This window comes from Sitodiplosis mosellana, unplaced genomic scaffold (assembly GCF_009176505.1).
Source record: "Sitodiplosis mosellana isolate CC-2019 unplaced genomic scaffold, AAFC_SMos_1.0 Smas_scaffold_1, whole genome shotgun sequence".
Lineage (NCBI taxonomy): Eukaryota > Metazoa > Arthropoda > Insecta > Diptera > Cecidomyiidae > Sitodiplosis > Sitodiplosis mosellana.
Genome location: NW_022595244.1, coordinates 17,189,276 through 17,204,400, shown reverse-complemented (window position 1 = coordinate 17,204,400; position 15,125 = coordinate 17,189,276). Strand labels below are relative to the sequence as shown.

General features: G+C 33.6%; 5 protein-coding genes across 5 annotated transcripts in view; all 5 read left to right on the top strand.

Annotated features, from left to right (window-relative positions):
* LOC129575250 (protein canopy 4) overlaps positions 1 to 15,125 on the top strand; it is a 381,491-nt gene that overhangs the window by 32,373 nt on the left and 333,993 nt on the right. The gene's annotated exons all lie outside the window — the stretch shown is intronic.
* On the top strand, positions 533 to 2,437 carry LOC129580446 (gustatory receptor for sugar taste 64f-like). Its single transcript, XM_055470885.1, has 6 exons — positions 533 to 537; positions 718 to 774; positions 1,610 to 1,712; positions 1,799 to 1,956; positions 2,021 to 2,273; positions 2,354 to 2,437. Exons 1-6 carry the CDS (start codon positions 533 to 535, stop codon positions 2,435 to 2,437), a joined length of 660 nt encoding a protein of 219 aa, XP_055326860.1.
* Positions 5,602 to 6,239, top strand: LOC129580445 (gustatory receptor for sugar taste 64f-like). The gene is made up of 3 exons (XM_055470884.1): positions 5,602 to 5,753; positions 5,823 to 6,079; positions 6,160 to 6,239. The coding sequence occupies exons 1-3, from the start codon at positions 5,602 to 5,604 to the stop codon at positions 6,237 to 6,239; spliced, it is 489 nt and encodes a 162-aa protein (XP_055326859.1).
* Positions 6,727 to 8,929, top strand: LOC129580444 (gustatory receptor for sugar taste 64f-like). The gene is made up of 8 exons (XM_055470883.1): positions 6,727 to 6,748; positions 7,055 to 7,089; positions 7,247 to 7,523; positions 7,640 to 7,785; positions 7,987 to 8,178; positions 8,231 to 8,406; positions 8,451 to 8,748; positions 8,873 to 8,929. Exons 1-8 carry the CDS (start codon positions 6,727 to 6,729, stop codon positions 8,927 to 8,929), a joined length of 1,203 nt encoding a protein of 400 aa, XP_055326858.1.
* Positions 12,138 to 13,030, top strand: LOC129580443 (gustatory receptor for sugar taste 64f-like). The gene is made up of 4 exons (XM_055470882.1): positions 12,138 to 12,284; positions 12,489 to 12,508; positions 12,570 to 12,849; positions 12,974 to 13,030. The coding sequence occupies exons 1-4, from the start codon at positions 12,138 to 12,140 to the stop codon at positions 13,028 to 13,030; spliced, it is 504 nt and encodes a 167-aa protein (XP_055326857.1).

Below are 15,125 nucleotides of genomic sequence, written 5' to 3'. Positions count from 1 at the left end.
TTAGTACTTACAGCTACTTTTTATAGTAAAATTATAATAAATCCATTATATTCGGGAACATGGTTTAGTATTCCGTTATCCATCTCGAATACATTAAAATAGAAGCTTATTTATCATTCAATTAACTCATGTAGGATGATTCTAATGGTTTGAGTTGCACTCGAAGGGGCGTCATTTTGGTTTCTTTTATCTTCTTTCTTGAATATTTTGAATCTTATAATTTTCTAGTTAATTCCATTAAGCGCGACTGGAAGTGTCCAGAATATTTAACAACGAATCGACAGCAAAATATTTTAGTGGTATTTTGTGACTCAATGAAACGGGATGATCAATCAGATTAGAAGTTCCCTTCTGCGCACTATGAAGAAATTATTTTTCACCAACAGGTTAATGGGATCAGTTACATTTTTAAGGATTTGTTTTTGAAAACGTTTCATTTTTCAGGCAATCGTCGTCGTCATCATCAAATTGTTTGCCCTCAGCAGGAAATAGATGCTTTCATGGTAAAATCGACGCATGTTTTAATTAAACAATGTGGTAATGATTCGTTCCCAACTTTTCAGCAGAAAGTCACCGATTTGAAGGAAGTTTCAGGCAAGCGATTTGGCCTTTTCTTATCATAGGTCAATTTTTCGGCGCGTTGCCCGTCATTAATGTGAAGAGTCGCCAAGTAACTGAGCTTCAATTCAAGTGGAAAAGTGTTCGCACTACCTATAGCTTAGTTGTTGCAGCAGTTTTATCGTGTTACTCGTTGTTGCTGATCTGGATGAATTTCAATAAAAACATTGAATTCTCGTCAATCGGTTTGTGAAATGGGAATCAACCTTTGTATTTGAATACAAACATGTGTTTTAAGATTGCTGAGCATCTCAGCATTTTGTAAGGCACGGATATATCCGAGCATATTGATGACGCATACAGTGGCGTGCGTTGCTACGCGCAGCCGCAACGACTCGACCGGAATGTGTATGTATGTTGCGTGCAGCCACATCAACTGAACACACTTCGGTCGAGTCGTTGCGGCTGCACGTAGCAACACACGCCACTGTATTATACAGTATGCGTCGTCGATATACTCGGATATATCCGTGCCTTACGAAATGCTGAGATGCTCAGCAATCTTAAAACACATGTTTGTTTGAATACCATATTTATGATCAGCATAACTACTTTTCAGTCGTGCTTATATTTTATGGATCGAATACCTTTGGATTTGTGAGCTTCTTATTTTTGGCCCCAAAGTGGCCGAAATTAATGTTCAAATGGAAAAATGCTGAAACTAAATTGCCATCATTTCGCAATCAAAGGCAAAAGAAGAATTTCGTGCTCAAGATAAGGCTGTTGTCGCTTTCTGTTCTATTTCTGGCATTGAGTATTTATTCTTGCACTTTTTTCGAAAGATGCAAATTCATTTGTTTCATACTTTATTGATTCTAGTTGAGCATATGCTCAGTGTTGGATCATTGCTGCACTTCATTAGTGTGTGTCAAGATGGAAAAGATCCCTTTGCGGGATTGATCGATGCTGATGTTCCTTATTTATTCACCTATGCCGAACAAATGCCAGTTTGGAAAGCGATTTGCGTCAAACTGATAATTTTCAGTGCAACATTTGTTTGGAACTTTTTGGATATGTTTATTATGGTCATTAGTATTGGATTGTCCACACACTTCAAACTCTTCAATTGTGAATTGAAGCAGGCAACAGCCGAGGTAACGTTTACTTGTTTTGGTCACAAACTTTAGCATTTTCCCTGGCATTGATTTTTTCCTTATGAATATTCAATAAAATACTTCAGCAAAATATGTCTCAAGAATATTGGGCGTATAGACGAGAGCAATACAGGCGGTTATGTGATTTGGTCTATACATTCGATGAAAAAATAAGCCATTTTGTCTTGCTTTGTTATTCGAACCATCTATTCTTCATCTGCAAGCAACTATTTTCAAGCTTAAGGTAATCTTCAATTATCTTAAATCAAACTTTTGTACTAATATCTTCAAATTACAAATGTTCATAGGCCACAACCAACGTACTATCGCTTGATATACTTCTGGTACTCTTTCATTTTCCTCGTGATTCGTGCGTTTTTTGTGTCATTTACTGCAGCTGGCATCAACGATGAGTCCACAAAACCCATTGAAATTTTACGATCGGTGTCATCTTCTTCGTGGAACACTGAAACGAAACGGTTTTTTGACGAAGTGACGAATGAAACGATTGCCTTGTCTGGAATGAGATTTTTTTTCATAACTCGAAAAATGATTTTGAGCGTAAGTAGCAGACTAGTTTGAAGAAGATGTAGCACATTTATGGAAAATACTGAATTTCCGCAATATTTTTGATTTTTTAGCTGGCAGGAACTATCGTGACATATGAGATTATTATGATGCAATTCCATTCCCGTTACCCTCACGTAGCAGATTGCCAAGCTTAATCATGGGCATATTATGCACATTGGAATATTTAATGATAGTATTATTTACTCGACTTTCGTTTTGAGACTCATCAAAACTCTCAATGGATTTTTGTCGTAAACAGAATACTTAAGGTGGCAAACAAAAATATTTTTTTTGTATGATTTTATTTATTCATTATGTGTTATATTCGGCGATAGATTCTGCAAAAATTAAATTATGCGTGCAACGATTCTATCACATGCTGCCTTAAGGCCAATTACAATTTTCTTGAAACTTTTACATTTTTGTTGAATGTTATTGGAATAACAAAATTACTAACCAATATTTTATCATATAAACTCGATTATGAAATGAATTTTTTTGTCACAACCACTCTCACACAGAAAATTTTTCATTTGATCCGACAGTTGTAGATATGTACTGGTTTGCAACAGATTTTTAGAAAACTCGTAATACATCGAATAACAGTCTTTTGACACACAGTCACAATATATTTATGTTCCTTTCAATAGTTATTGTAATTAGTTGAACTCATATTTGACGTATTTTCACGTTGTGATTTATATTTATTCAGCATTAGTGTGAACAGCTCCATTGTATATTGCTAAAACATTTGCAAATATGGCTGAAGCATTGAAAATAATTATCACATTGATTTGGATTGTGTCTTGTGTTGGATGTTTTAGTTTTTTCAATTTTTCAATAAATGCCCATGAAATACGTGTCTTAAATTGAATTCATTCTAAAATAAATTAAAGCGAAATTTTCAAAATAAAAGGTTCGAAACTGAATAGACAGTGGTGATTTCGAATAACTGTTATTATAAATATTTCGAACTAGCCGAATCGGCTCGCTTCGCTCACAACAGACAGACACACAGATGAACATTCAGTTTTTCTGTCACTCTGTGTCTCCAGCTTCTATTTGAAAACGATAAGTTTCAAGAGCTTCGATGAATTTCATTGCATACGATGAACAGATCAAGGCTCCGTGATAGTATAGATAATGTCGATATTGTCAATAGTCTTTGTCAAATTATTTATTCAACCTTTCGGTTTTCGCTAATCAAAAACGACATTGAATACACCAATTCCAATTAAGTAAGTAAAATACTTGACTGGTTGTGTTTTCTCTACAAATATAACCTAATGTACTTTAACCTTTCAAACGGTCAACATTTTACCAATTCACACCTACTTCCGATTTCTATGTAGAAAGCAATTATCGTAAATCCATAGGCATTAACTGATTATTAACTAGAATTTTTTTTCCTGATTTCGTTCTATACCCAAGACGTTTTTTCTTTTTTCATATTGACTATTTTTATTTATAAAATTAATAGGAGTCCATTATATTCGGGACATAAAACATGGTTTAGCATTCCGTTACCCATTTCGAATACATTTAAATAGAAGCTTATTCATCACTCATGTGGTGTGATTCTAATGGGTTGAGTTACATTCGAAAGTGCGTCATTTTGGTTTCTTCTATCTTTCTTCTTGAATTTTCTGAATCGAGAACGAAATACCAATAAAAATGATCAATCAGAATAGAAGTGCTCTTCTGCGCGCTATGAAGAAATTATTATTCACAAAGAGGCCCAACAGGTTAATGGAATCAATTACATTTTTAAGGATTTGTTTTCGAAAACGTTTCATTTTTCAGGCAATCGTCGTCGTCATCATCAGATTGTTTGCCCCCAGTAGGAAATAGATGCTTTCATGGTAAAATCGACGCATGTTTTAATCGAACAATGTGGTAATGATTCGTTCCCAACTTTTCAGCAGAAAATCACCGGTTTGAAGGAAGTTTCAGGCAAGCGATTTGGCCTTTTCTTATCATAGGTCAATTTTTCGGCGCGTTGCCCGTCATTAATGTGAAGAGTCGCCAAGTATCTGAGCTTCAATTCAAGTGGAAAAGTGTTCGCGCTATTTATAGCTTAGTGGTTGCAGCAGTTTTATCGTGTTACTCGTTGTTGCTGATCTGGATGAATTTCAATAAAAACATTGAATTCTCGTCAATCGGTTTGTGAAATGGAAATCAACCTTTGTATTTGAATACCATATTTATGATCAGCATAACTAATTTTCAGCTGTGCTTATATTTTATGGATCGAATACCTTTGGATTTGTGAGCTTCTTATTTTTGGCCCCAAAGTGGCCGAAATTAATGTTCAAATGGAAAAATGCTGAAACTAAATTGCCATCATTTCGCAATCAAAGGCAAAAGAAGAATTTCGTGCTCAAGATAAGGATGTTGTCGCTTTCTGTTCTATTTCTGGCATTGAGTATTTATTCTTGCACTTTCTTCGAAAGATGCAAATTTATTTGTTTCATACTTTATTGATTCTAGTTGAGCATATGCTCAGTGTTGGATCATTGCTGCACTTCATTAGTGTGTGTCAAGATGGAAAAGATCCTTTTGCGGGATGGATCGATGCTGATGTTCCTTATTTATTCACCTATGCCGAAGGAATGCTAGTTTGGAAAGCGATTTGCGTCAATCTGATAATTTTCAGTGCAACATTTGTTTGGAACTTTTTGGATGTGTTCATTATGGTCATTAGTATTGGATTGTCCACGCAATTTAAACTGTTCAACTGTGAATTGAGGCAGGCAACAGAGGTATCGTTTACTTGGTTTGGTCACAAATTTTAGCATTTTACCTGGCATTGATTTTTTCCAGAGAATACTATGGGATATTTTTATTCATATAGGATAGAAATAGCGCATAAAAATATCTGATATTTTTATGCGTTACGTTCAACGCATTCGCAGTCAGACATTCTGTTTTACTACATTTCGAGCTCGACTGTTATTGTACAGAGACGTAAATGTTCGCCATTTAGTTTTACATTGCCAATACATTTCCCTATGAGGATTTCTGTTTTGTTTATTTTTTGTTGTTTTTAAACAAATCTGCCTATCTTTTTTCCATTGCCTCAGTGTGTTGATGTTGGTATAGGCAGACTTGTTGACAAATAACGGTAAATAAACAAACAACAGCCGAGCTCGGAATGTAGAAAAATGAAATGTCTGACTGTAAATGCATTGAAATAACGTAACGCATAAAAAATATCAGATATTTTTATGCGATATTTCTATCCTTTATGAATAAAAATATCTCATAGTATTCTCTGATTTTTTCCTTATGAATATTTAACAAAATACTTCAGCAAAATATGTCCCAAGAATATTGGGCGTATAGACGAGAGCAATACAGGCGGTTATGTGATTTGGTCGATACATTCGATGAAAAAATAAGCCATTTTGTTTTGCTTTGTTATTGGAACCATTTATTCTTCATCTGCAAGCAACTATTTTTGAACTTAAGGTAATCTTCCGATATATTTACCTTCAATCTGCTATTTGTCTAATATCTTCAAATAACAAATGTACATAGGCCACAACCAACCTACTATCGCATGATATACTTCTGGTACTCTTTCATTTTCCTCATGATGCGTGCATTTTTCGTGTCATTCACTGCGGCTGGCATCAACGATGAATCCACAAAACCTATTGATATTTTACGATCGATGTCATCTTATTCGTGGAACATTGAAGCGAGACGCTTTTTTGATGATGTGACGAATGAAACGATTGCCTTGTCTGGAATGAGATTTTTTTTCATAACTCGAAAAATGATTTTGAGCGTAAGTAGCAGACTAGTTTGAAGAAGATGTAGCACATTTATGGAAAATACTGAATTTCCGCAATATTTTTGATTTTTCAGCTAGTTGGAACCATCGTCACATACGAGATTATTATGATGCAATTCCATTCCAGTAACTCTTACGTAGCAGTTTGTCAATCTTAATCATGGGCATATTAAACACATTGGAATACTTAATGATAGTATTATTTACTCGACTTTCATTTTGAGACTCATCATGAATGTCGAGTATGTGAATGGATTTTTGTCGTAAACAGAATACTTAAGGTGGCAAACAAAAATATTTTTTTTTGTTATTGGAAAAACGTTGTTACCTGTCTCATATTCCGGACCAATTAATACTTCATAATCAGGAAAAACAAAATTGTTTTGATACAGCCCAAATCAAATTAGTACGACAAAACAATATCTAGTGGCTTGTTTTGAACAATTCAACCACCCGAAAATATTGTTCAGTATTATTTTGTTGACCAAACAATAGTCTTTTGCCACATTGTGACATTATATTTATGTTTCTTTTAATAGTTGTTGTAATTAGTTGAACTTATGTATGACATATTTTCATGTTCTGATTTATTCAGCATTAGTGTGAAAAGCTCCCTTCTATATTGCTACAAATATGTTCGTATATATGGCTGAAGCATTGAAAATAAGTATCACTTTGATTTGTATTGTGTCGTGCATTGGATGTTCTAGTTTATGTAATCGTTCAACAAATACCTACAAAAAATACGTGTCTCATATTGAATTCAGTGTAAATTAATTCAGAATAACATTGTCAAAATAGTTTAAAGGACCGTATGGCGATTTTGAATTACTGATTAAAATAAAAATATTTTAATTAATCAAGTGTTTTGCTTTAGCATCAAATGAAAATGTAGACATTAACGAATAACTCATCAATGAACATCGAGTAAAATAGTATGAACAATAAAAAAAAAACTTTTTTTCCTTTCAAGTTGAGGAAATTGATTTACAATCAACGATCAAACAGGTTGGTCATATCGGTACAATTTTGGAGGAATTAATTTTTAGAGCAGAAAATTTTCAGACAAACGTCGATATCATCGAGTTGGCTACCTTCATCACAAAACGATTGTTTTGATGGTAAACACTTTGAAATTCGATAATTCGAACTTTATGTAATACAGTATCAAATTGATACTATCAATTCCCCTGTTTTAGTCGAAAATCACTGCTTCGAAGGAAGTTTCAGAGAAGCGATTTGGCCTTTCCTTATTCTAGGTCAATTTTTCGGTCTGTTGCCAGTCATTGGTGTTAAAAAGAGTCGCCAAACATCTGAGCTTCAATTTAAATGGAAAAGCGTTCGAACTATCTACAGCTTGATTATTGCATTCATTTTAATATCTTACACGTCAATATTGATTTGGGGAACATTCACCACAGAAATCGAATTGTCATCAATCGGTTTGTAATTCAGAAAACAATTTCTTTCACAGTGAACGATACTTCAAAGACCGAGTACCGAAATCACTTCCACATTTTTTTAAACAATTTCGATTAGCGAGAAATTTATTTTCCAGGGATTTTCATATTTTACACATCAAATACTTACGGATTTGTTAGCTTCCTGGCTTTGGCTAGAAAATGGCCTTTGCTTATACACAAATGGGAGAACACTGAATCCAAGTCGCCAGCATTCCGTAGTCAAAAACAAAAGACGAATTTCGTGCGCAAAATTAGACTAATATCGATAACTGTTTTATTTCTGGCTCTAAGTATATTTGTTTGTACGATTTGGTTCAAAGGAACAAACTAATTTCTTTTATTTGATTTGATTTCAGTTGAGCATTTGCTAAGCATCGGATCAATGATGCATTATCTTGCTGTGTGTCATAATGAAAAATCTCCATTTATTGAACTAATCAAGGTGGAAGTACCTCATCTATTTTTTCATACTGAGAAAAAATATTTGATTTGGGAAGCCATTTGTTTTAAATTTTTGAGTGTGATTACAACATTTGTTTGGAACTTTTTGGATGTATTTATTATGGTTATTAGCATTGGATTGTCTACACAATTCAGATTATTCAATTTCGAACTCAGACAGACAGTGAGACAGGTAGATTGGTTTTCTATTTTGTCTGAAATTTTTTTTTTTTGTTATTTATAAGAAATGTGACCTTAATTTTCAGCATATGTCTATGGAGTATTGGGTGCTTAGACGAGAGCAGTATAGACGATTATCCTACTTGGTCAATATCGTCGACAGAAGAATAGGTCATATTATATTTTGTTCATTCTCAAGCAATATGTTTTTTATCTGCCAGCAATTATTTTCGAGTTTGAGGTAATTTTCCGAATCTATTCTGAAATCAACATCTCGTATTATAGTCCACATTGCAAATTTAGGTCACGTCCAACGGGTTATCGCCTAATTTATTTTTGGTACTCTCTAATTTTCCTTTTGATGCGTGCGTTTTTCGTGTCATTCACTGCGGCTGGTATCAACGATGAATCGACAGAACCCATCAGGATTTTACGATCAGTGTCCTTCTATTCGTGGAACACAGAGACGAAACGCTTTTTCGATGATGTGATAAGTGATACAGTCGCATTGTCTGGAATGAAGTTTTTCTACTTAACTCGAAAGATGATCTTGAGCGTGGCATCAACCATCGTTACTTATGAGGTTCGATACTTTTGTTTTCTTTTCACATTTAAGTTTGGCTTCATCATAATTCGATACAATGTTGTTTTTTTTCGGTCATGACAATTCGAATGTATGCTGTGCTTCTGCTGGTGTTGTTTTTCAGCTGGTTTTGATGCAGTTCCAATTGAACTATAATCAAACATCAACGTGTAAATCCTAATAAATATCTTTCATCATATTCATAAGTCTACGATAGCAATTTATTGTAATGATTCAGATGGGTTGATCCATGACGTCGAATAGTTCGTTTATTGAGCTTTCATCCAAATAAGACATTGTTTTTCAAAACAATGACTGTTGATAGCTGTGAAGCTTATTGATATACATGCATGTCGATATCTATATTATTAATAATCTTTGCCAAATTATTCATCAATAAATGAGTCCATCTCTTCGGTTTTAGCTCATCAAAACGTGCATTTAATTTACGAACTCCGACCAAGTAAGTAAAATACCTGACTTGTTGTGTTTACTTTACAAACATAACCTAACGTACTTTCACCTTTCAAACGGTCCACATTTTACCAATTTACACTTCCAATTTCTAGAAAGTAATTTCCGTAAAGCCAATAACTTGTCATCAACAAAGGGAACTTTTAGTAACAATTCATGTCAGACGGAATACGAAGTAATTGACTTCATGTTCTTCGAAGAATTATTTTTCTTTCTTTATCAAAATAGAAAATTCACTTTGAATAAAATCTCTCTGTACATATGCTCAGTGTGCATTGCTCACTCAATAATAATCAATGAAATCGAAGCAGTGAAAGATACTACTTTGTTGGTGTTCATGCTTGTTGTTTGTGCCACGCTGAAGCGTATCATAACAATTGCGATAGGTAACGATTGCAGCTCATGTTACGCTCATGTTGGTTGAAAACCCATGTAACATTTTTGAGAAACAATTTTTTCACTCTAGATTCTCTCTGTAACAGATCTGTATTTCCATTTTTATTCTCAGCGCCCTCCAACTTCCAAGGAGTAATGTTCGTATAGCCAATAACTTATTATTAACAAAGAGAACTTTTAATGATTATTTCCATCTCCAAGAAACGTTTTTAGTATTCACAGTTATTCATAAAACTGTAGCATTATCTGCCGAACGATAATGTTTTGTCTTTAATATGTCTTTCTGTAAGTGAGACAGCCAATAACATCTTTTAGCTCAACCGTACATATATTCAACCAATATTCATTTAAGTTTCACAGCACTTACTCTAATATGTAATGATCTTCGCATCGTGTAAGTATCATCGGTGTGTACCGATACAATTTTTGTCGATGATACTGCTTCTTCTTTTTCACATAATGGATGTCGTCAATGTTAAACAAAAGTTTTTCTGGGTGTGTTTAATGAAACATGAGCATTTTTTGTACTAAGTAAATGTGTCTTTCAATAACTTTCGATGCATTAGCGAATTGATAGTAGTTTGGAGCGAAAATGTTATACAGAAAAGTTGGGAGGAAAAATGTCAAATGAAAAGAGATAGCTATATGGTTCACTATAGTTTACTATACAGTTTACTACCCACTTTTACTACTACAGTTTACCCTTTTCCGCTCATTCATCATCGACATTTTCCCGCTCAACTTTTCGGTATTACATTTTCGCTCCAAACTAATCATCTACGAGATTAGGTGCAAATTGATATTAGGCGCAGTTGGAAAGGAAGTTTTTTGATCTTCAGGTTAATTTTTTGATATTAATATGGAGACGCAAATGTTTTTTCGGGGTATGCCTCACGTGCATAGGCATTTGGAAATCGAGGTGTAACACTATGGGATCTTTACTGGTCACATTATAGTATTTATGTTTCTTTTGATAGTTTTTGTCGTTAATTAAACTTTTATTTGAAGTGTTTTTACATTGTTATTTTATATTGCTACATAAAAAGTATTGAACATAAGTATCACATTGATTTTGATTGTGCCCTGCTTTGGATGTTTTTCAGTTATTCGACTAATACGAAATTAAAAATCATACTTTAAGTAAAATTCAAAGTGAAACAAATTGAAAAAAAAATTCAAAATAAAAGGATGAAATAGAAATAGACAGTGGTGATTTTAAATTACTGTTGTTATAATTATTTTTCCGTGTTTTTGTCGTTAACGATGTGAAAATGTGGAGATTTACTAATAAATAATATACTGAAATGAATTATCAAAAAACAACTCTTTTTTCCTTCAAAGTTAAAAAATATATTTCCAGTCAACAGTCAAACAGGTTGGCCAAATCTCTACCATTTATAGAAACTAATTTATTGAACAGAATATTTTCAGACAAACGCCTATGTCATCGAGTTGGCTACCTTCACCACAAAATGCATGTTTTGATGGTAAACATTCTGAAATATCGAAAGTTAATTTAATGCAGTGAAATTTCCTTTGTTCTAGCTGAAAATCAGAGCTTCGAAGGCAGTTTCAGAGAAGCAATTTCGCCTTTCCTTACAATTGGTCAATTTTTTGGAGTGATGCCAGTCATTGGTGTTAAGAGTCGCCAATTATCTGAGCTTAAATTCAAGTGGAACAGTGTTCGTGCTATCTACTGCTTGATTATTACATTCATTTTTATATCTTACACATCAATACTGTTTTTGGAAAAATTCATCACAGGAAAGGAATCAAACGGTTTGTTGGTCAGAAAATAATTTATATCACAGTGAACAATAGGATGGATCGATTTTTTTTATGGAGAATCGAAAAACATTTTCTGCTGATTTTTTCTGCACTTATGAGATTAAATATCCCAAAAAAGAACCACTTATAGTGTACTTATACAAGTATATTTGGATTTCTTGCGAAAAATTACCTAGAAATAAGTCGATTTGAAGCTATTATACCGCGATTTTATCGCCATCATAGGTTTACTATACTTACACAACGACTGAGTACCGAAATACTTCAACTTTTTTTTTTATTTACCGTTTGGTTAGTGGAAATTTCAACAACAGCTTTGCTGAACGAAATTTCTTTTTCAGGGGCTTTGATATTTTATGCGTCAACTACTTACGGATTTGTAAGCTTTTTGGCTTTGGCTAGAAAATGGCCTTCGGTTATGCGTATTTGGGAGGAAACTGAATCTAAGCATTTGCCAACATTCCGTAGTCAAAATCAAAGGACGAATTTCGTGCGCAAAATTAGGTTCTTTTCGATCGTTGCTCTATTTCTGGCATTAAGTAATTCTTTGTATGATTTCGTTCAAAGGAAGAAACTAATCTTGTTTTCTATCGATTTCAGTTGAGCATTTACTTTACTTCGGTGCAGATATGTTTCACCATGTTGTATGCAACAATAAAAATTCTACACTTCTTGAATTATTCAAGACGAATGTGCCTGACCAATTTTTTTATACTGATAAAAAACATGATATGTGGGAAGCTATTTGTTTCAGACTTCTAAGCTTGATTGCAACCTTTTCGTGGAACTTTCTGGATGTGTTTATTATGGTTATTGGCATTGGACTGTCCACGCAATTCAGATTATTCAATGTCGAACTGGGACGAACAGTGGGACAGGTAGATTATTATGTAATAAAACGCAAAAAAAAAGTTTGTTATTCATACTTAAATGACCTTAATCTTTAGCATATGCCTATGAAGTATTGGGTGTATAGACGAGAGCAATATTGGCGGTTATGATACTTGGTTAATATCGTCGACAAAAGAATTTCTCATATTCTATTATTTTCACTCTCGAGCAATATGTTTTCTATCTGCCAGCAATTATTCTCGAGTTTTAGGTAACATTTCGATTTGATTCTAGAAACAATATATCGTATTGTAATCTCCATTCAAATTTAGGCCACATCCAACGAGTTACCTCATGATTTATTTTTGGTACTCCCTAATTTTCCTCTTGATGCGAGCATTCTTAGTGGCATTCACTGCGGCTGCTGTCAACGATGAATCGACAAAATCCATCAGAATTTTGCGATCTGTGTCCTCCTATTCGTGGAATACAGAGACGAAACGTTTTTTTGATGAAGTTAAATGTGGTACAGTCGCATTATCTGGAATGAAGTTTTTCTATTTAACTCGAAAGATAATCCTGAGCGTGGCATCAGCAATCGTTACGTATGAGGTTCGATACACTTGTCTTCCTTCATCTATCTATTCTTGGCTTTATTTTAATTCGAAACAATGTTGTTTTTTTCGGTCATGGCGTTTTGGATATGTTCTGTGCTCTTGTTGGTGTTGACTTCCAGCTGATTTTGATGCAGTTCCAATTGAGCTATGATGAAATATCAATATGTAAATCTTAATCAATAACTTATGTAAACATTTCTAAGTTTACGATAACAATTCACTGTAAGGGCCCGTTAGCGTCCTATCTTAATATATTATAACCAATGGCCACACACTAATACACTTGCACCTCGATGTGAATGTGTTTCATGTAATGTATTTGATTTCGTTTCATTTTGAAAATAGAAAAAAAAAGTATTTCTTTAAAAAACGTATTTGAAAAATCATTGCGATGTAAGAGAACTTTCTTATTAAGCTGTCGTTATTTCAACAAATTATATACATCTCCAATTTCCAAATGGATATTTTTATATAACCAATAGCGTCTTAATAAACAGAACTTTTGTGATTTTTTTCCCTTCCCAAGAAATCAAACAGCAACTTGCTTAGCTTGTTCATGACTCATGAGCATATTACGCATATCGGCATTTGCATTACTTACTCCACCTTAGCTTTGACGCATAGGTTGATATATCAAGTTTGTGAAGGGGAGAAAAGGAATTTTGTCGTTAACAAAATACTTAGGGTGGCGAACAGGAATAACTATTATTGTTATTGACAAAGTGTAACATTCAGACCGAATCAAATTAGTATGAGTAAACAACATCTAGTGGTTTGTTTTGAACAATTCAATAACCCAAAAATATTGTTCAATATTATTTTTTGCCCAAATCATAGTGTATTTCCACATAGTTACATTATATTTATGTTTCTTTTAATAGTTTTTATAATTGATTGAAGTATTTTCTCATATTTGAAGTATTTTCATGTTGTGGTTTATATTTATTCAGCATTAGTGTGAAAAGCTCCCTTGTATATTGCTACAAAATATGTATAAATGGCTAAAGTATTGAAAATGAATATCATATTGATTTGGATTCTGTCCTGCATTGGATGTTTTAGTTTTTTCAGTCGTTTAACATGAACCCAAAAAATACGAGTCTTTAATCGGATACTGTGTAAAATAAATGAGAGCAAAATTTTGAAAATAATAGGTTCGAAAAGAGAACATGACAGTGGTGATTTCGAATTACTGTTTTTTATAAAGATTTTAAGTGTTTTACGTTAACAACAAATGAAAATGTAGATATTAATGAATCACACATTAACTATCCGTTAAGTCAAGTAAAACAGTATGAACAATCAGAAGAAAACTTTTTTTCCTTCCAAGCTGAGGAAATTGGTTTGCAATCAACGGTCAAACAGGTTAGTCAAAACGGTACAATTTCGAATAAATAATTTATGAAAGAGAACATTTTCAGACAAACGTCGATATTATCGAGCTGGCTACCTTCACCACAAAACGATTGTTTTGATGGTAAACACTTTAGAATATCGAAAGTTAATTTAATACTACAGTAACAATTCCCTTGTTCTAGTCGAAAATCACTGCTTCGAAGGAAGTTTCAGAGCAGCGATTTGGCCTTTTCTTATCATAGGTCAATTTTTCGGTCTGTTACCAGTCATCGGTGTCAAGAGTCGCCAATTATCTGAGCTTCAATTCAAGTGGAAAAGTTTTCGTACTATCTACAGCTTGATTACTGCAGTCATTTTTATATTTTACACATCCTTGCTGATTTTGGACAAATTTACTGTAGGAACCGAATTGTCATCAATCGGTTTGTAATTCAGAAAATAATTTCTTTCACAGTGAACGATACTTACAAAGACCAAGTACCGAAATCACTTCCACATTTTTTCAAAATCATTTCAATTGGCGGATTTTTTCTTTCTCCAGGGTCTTTAATATTTTATACATCAAATACTTACGGATTTGTTAGCTTCTTGGCTTTGGCTAGAAAATGGCCGTTAGTTATGCATATTTGGGAGAACTCTGAATCTAAGTCGCCAGCATTCCGTAGTCAAAAACAAAAGTCGAATTTTGTGCGGAAAATTAGGCTCATATCAACTGTTGTTCTATTTCTGGCCTTGAGTATTTCTTTGTATGATTTCTACCAAAGGATGAAACTTATCTTATTTTTCTATCAATTTCAGTTGAGCATTTGCTAAGCATCGGATCAATGGTACATTTCCTTGCTGTGTCTCGCAATGAAAAGTCTCCATTTCTAGAATTATTTAAGATGGATGTGCCGGACCTCTTTTTCCATTCTG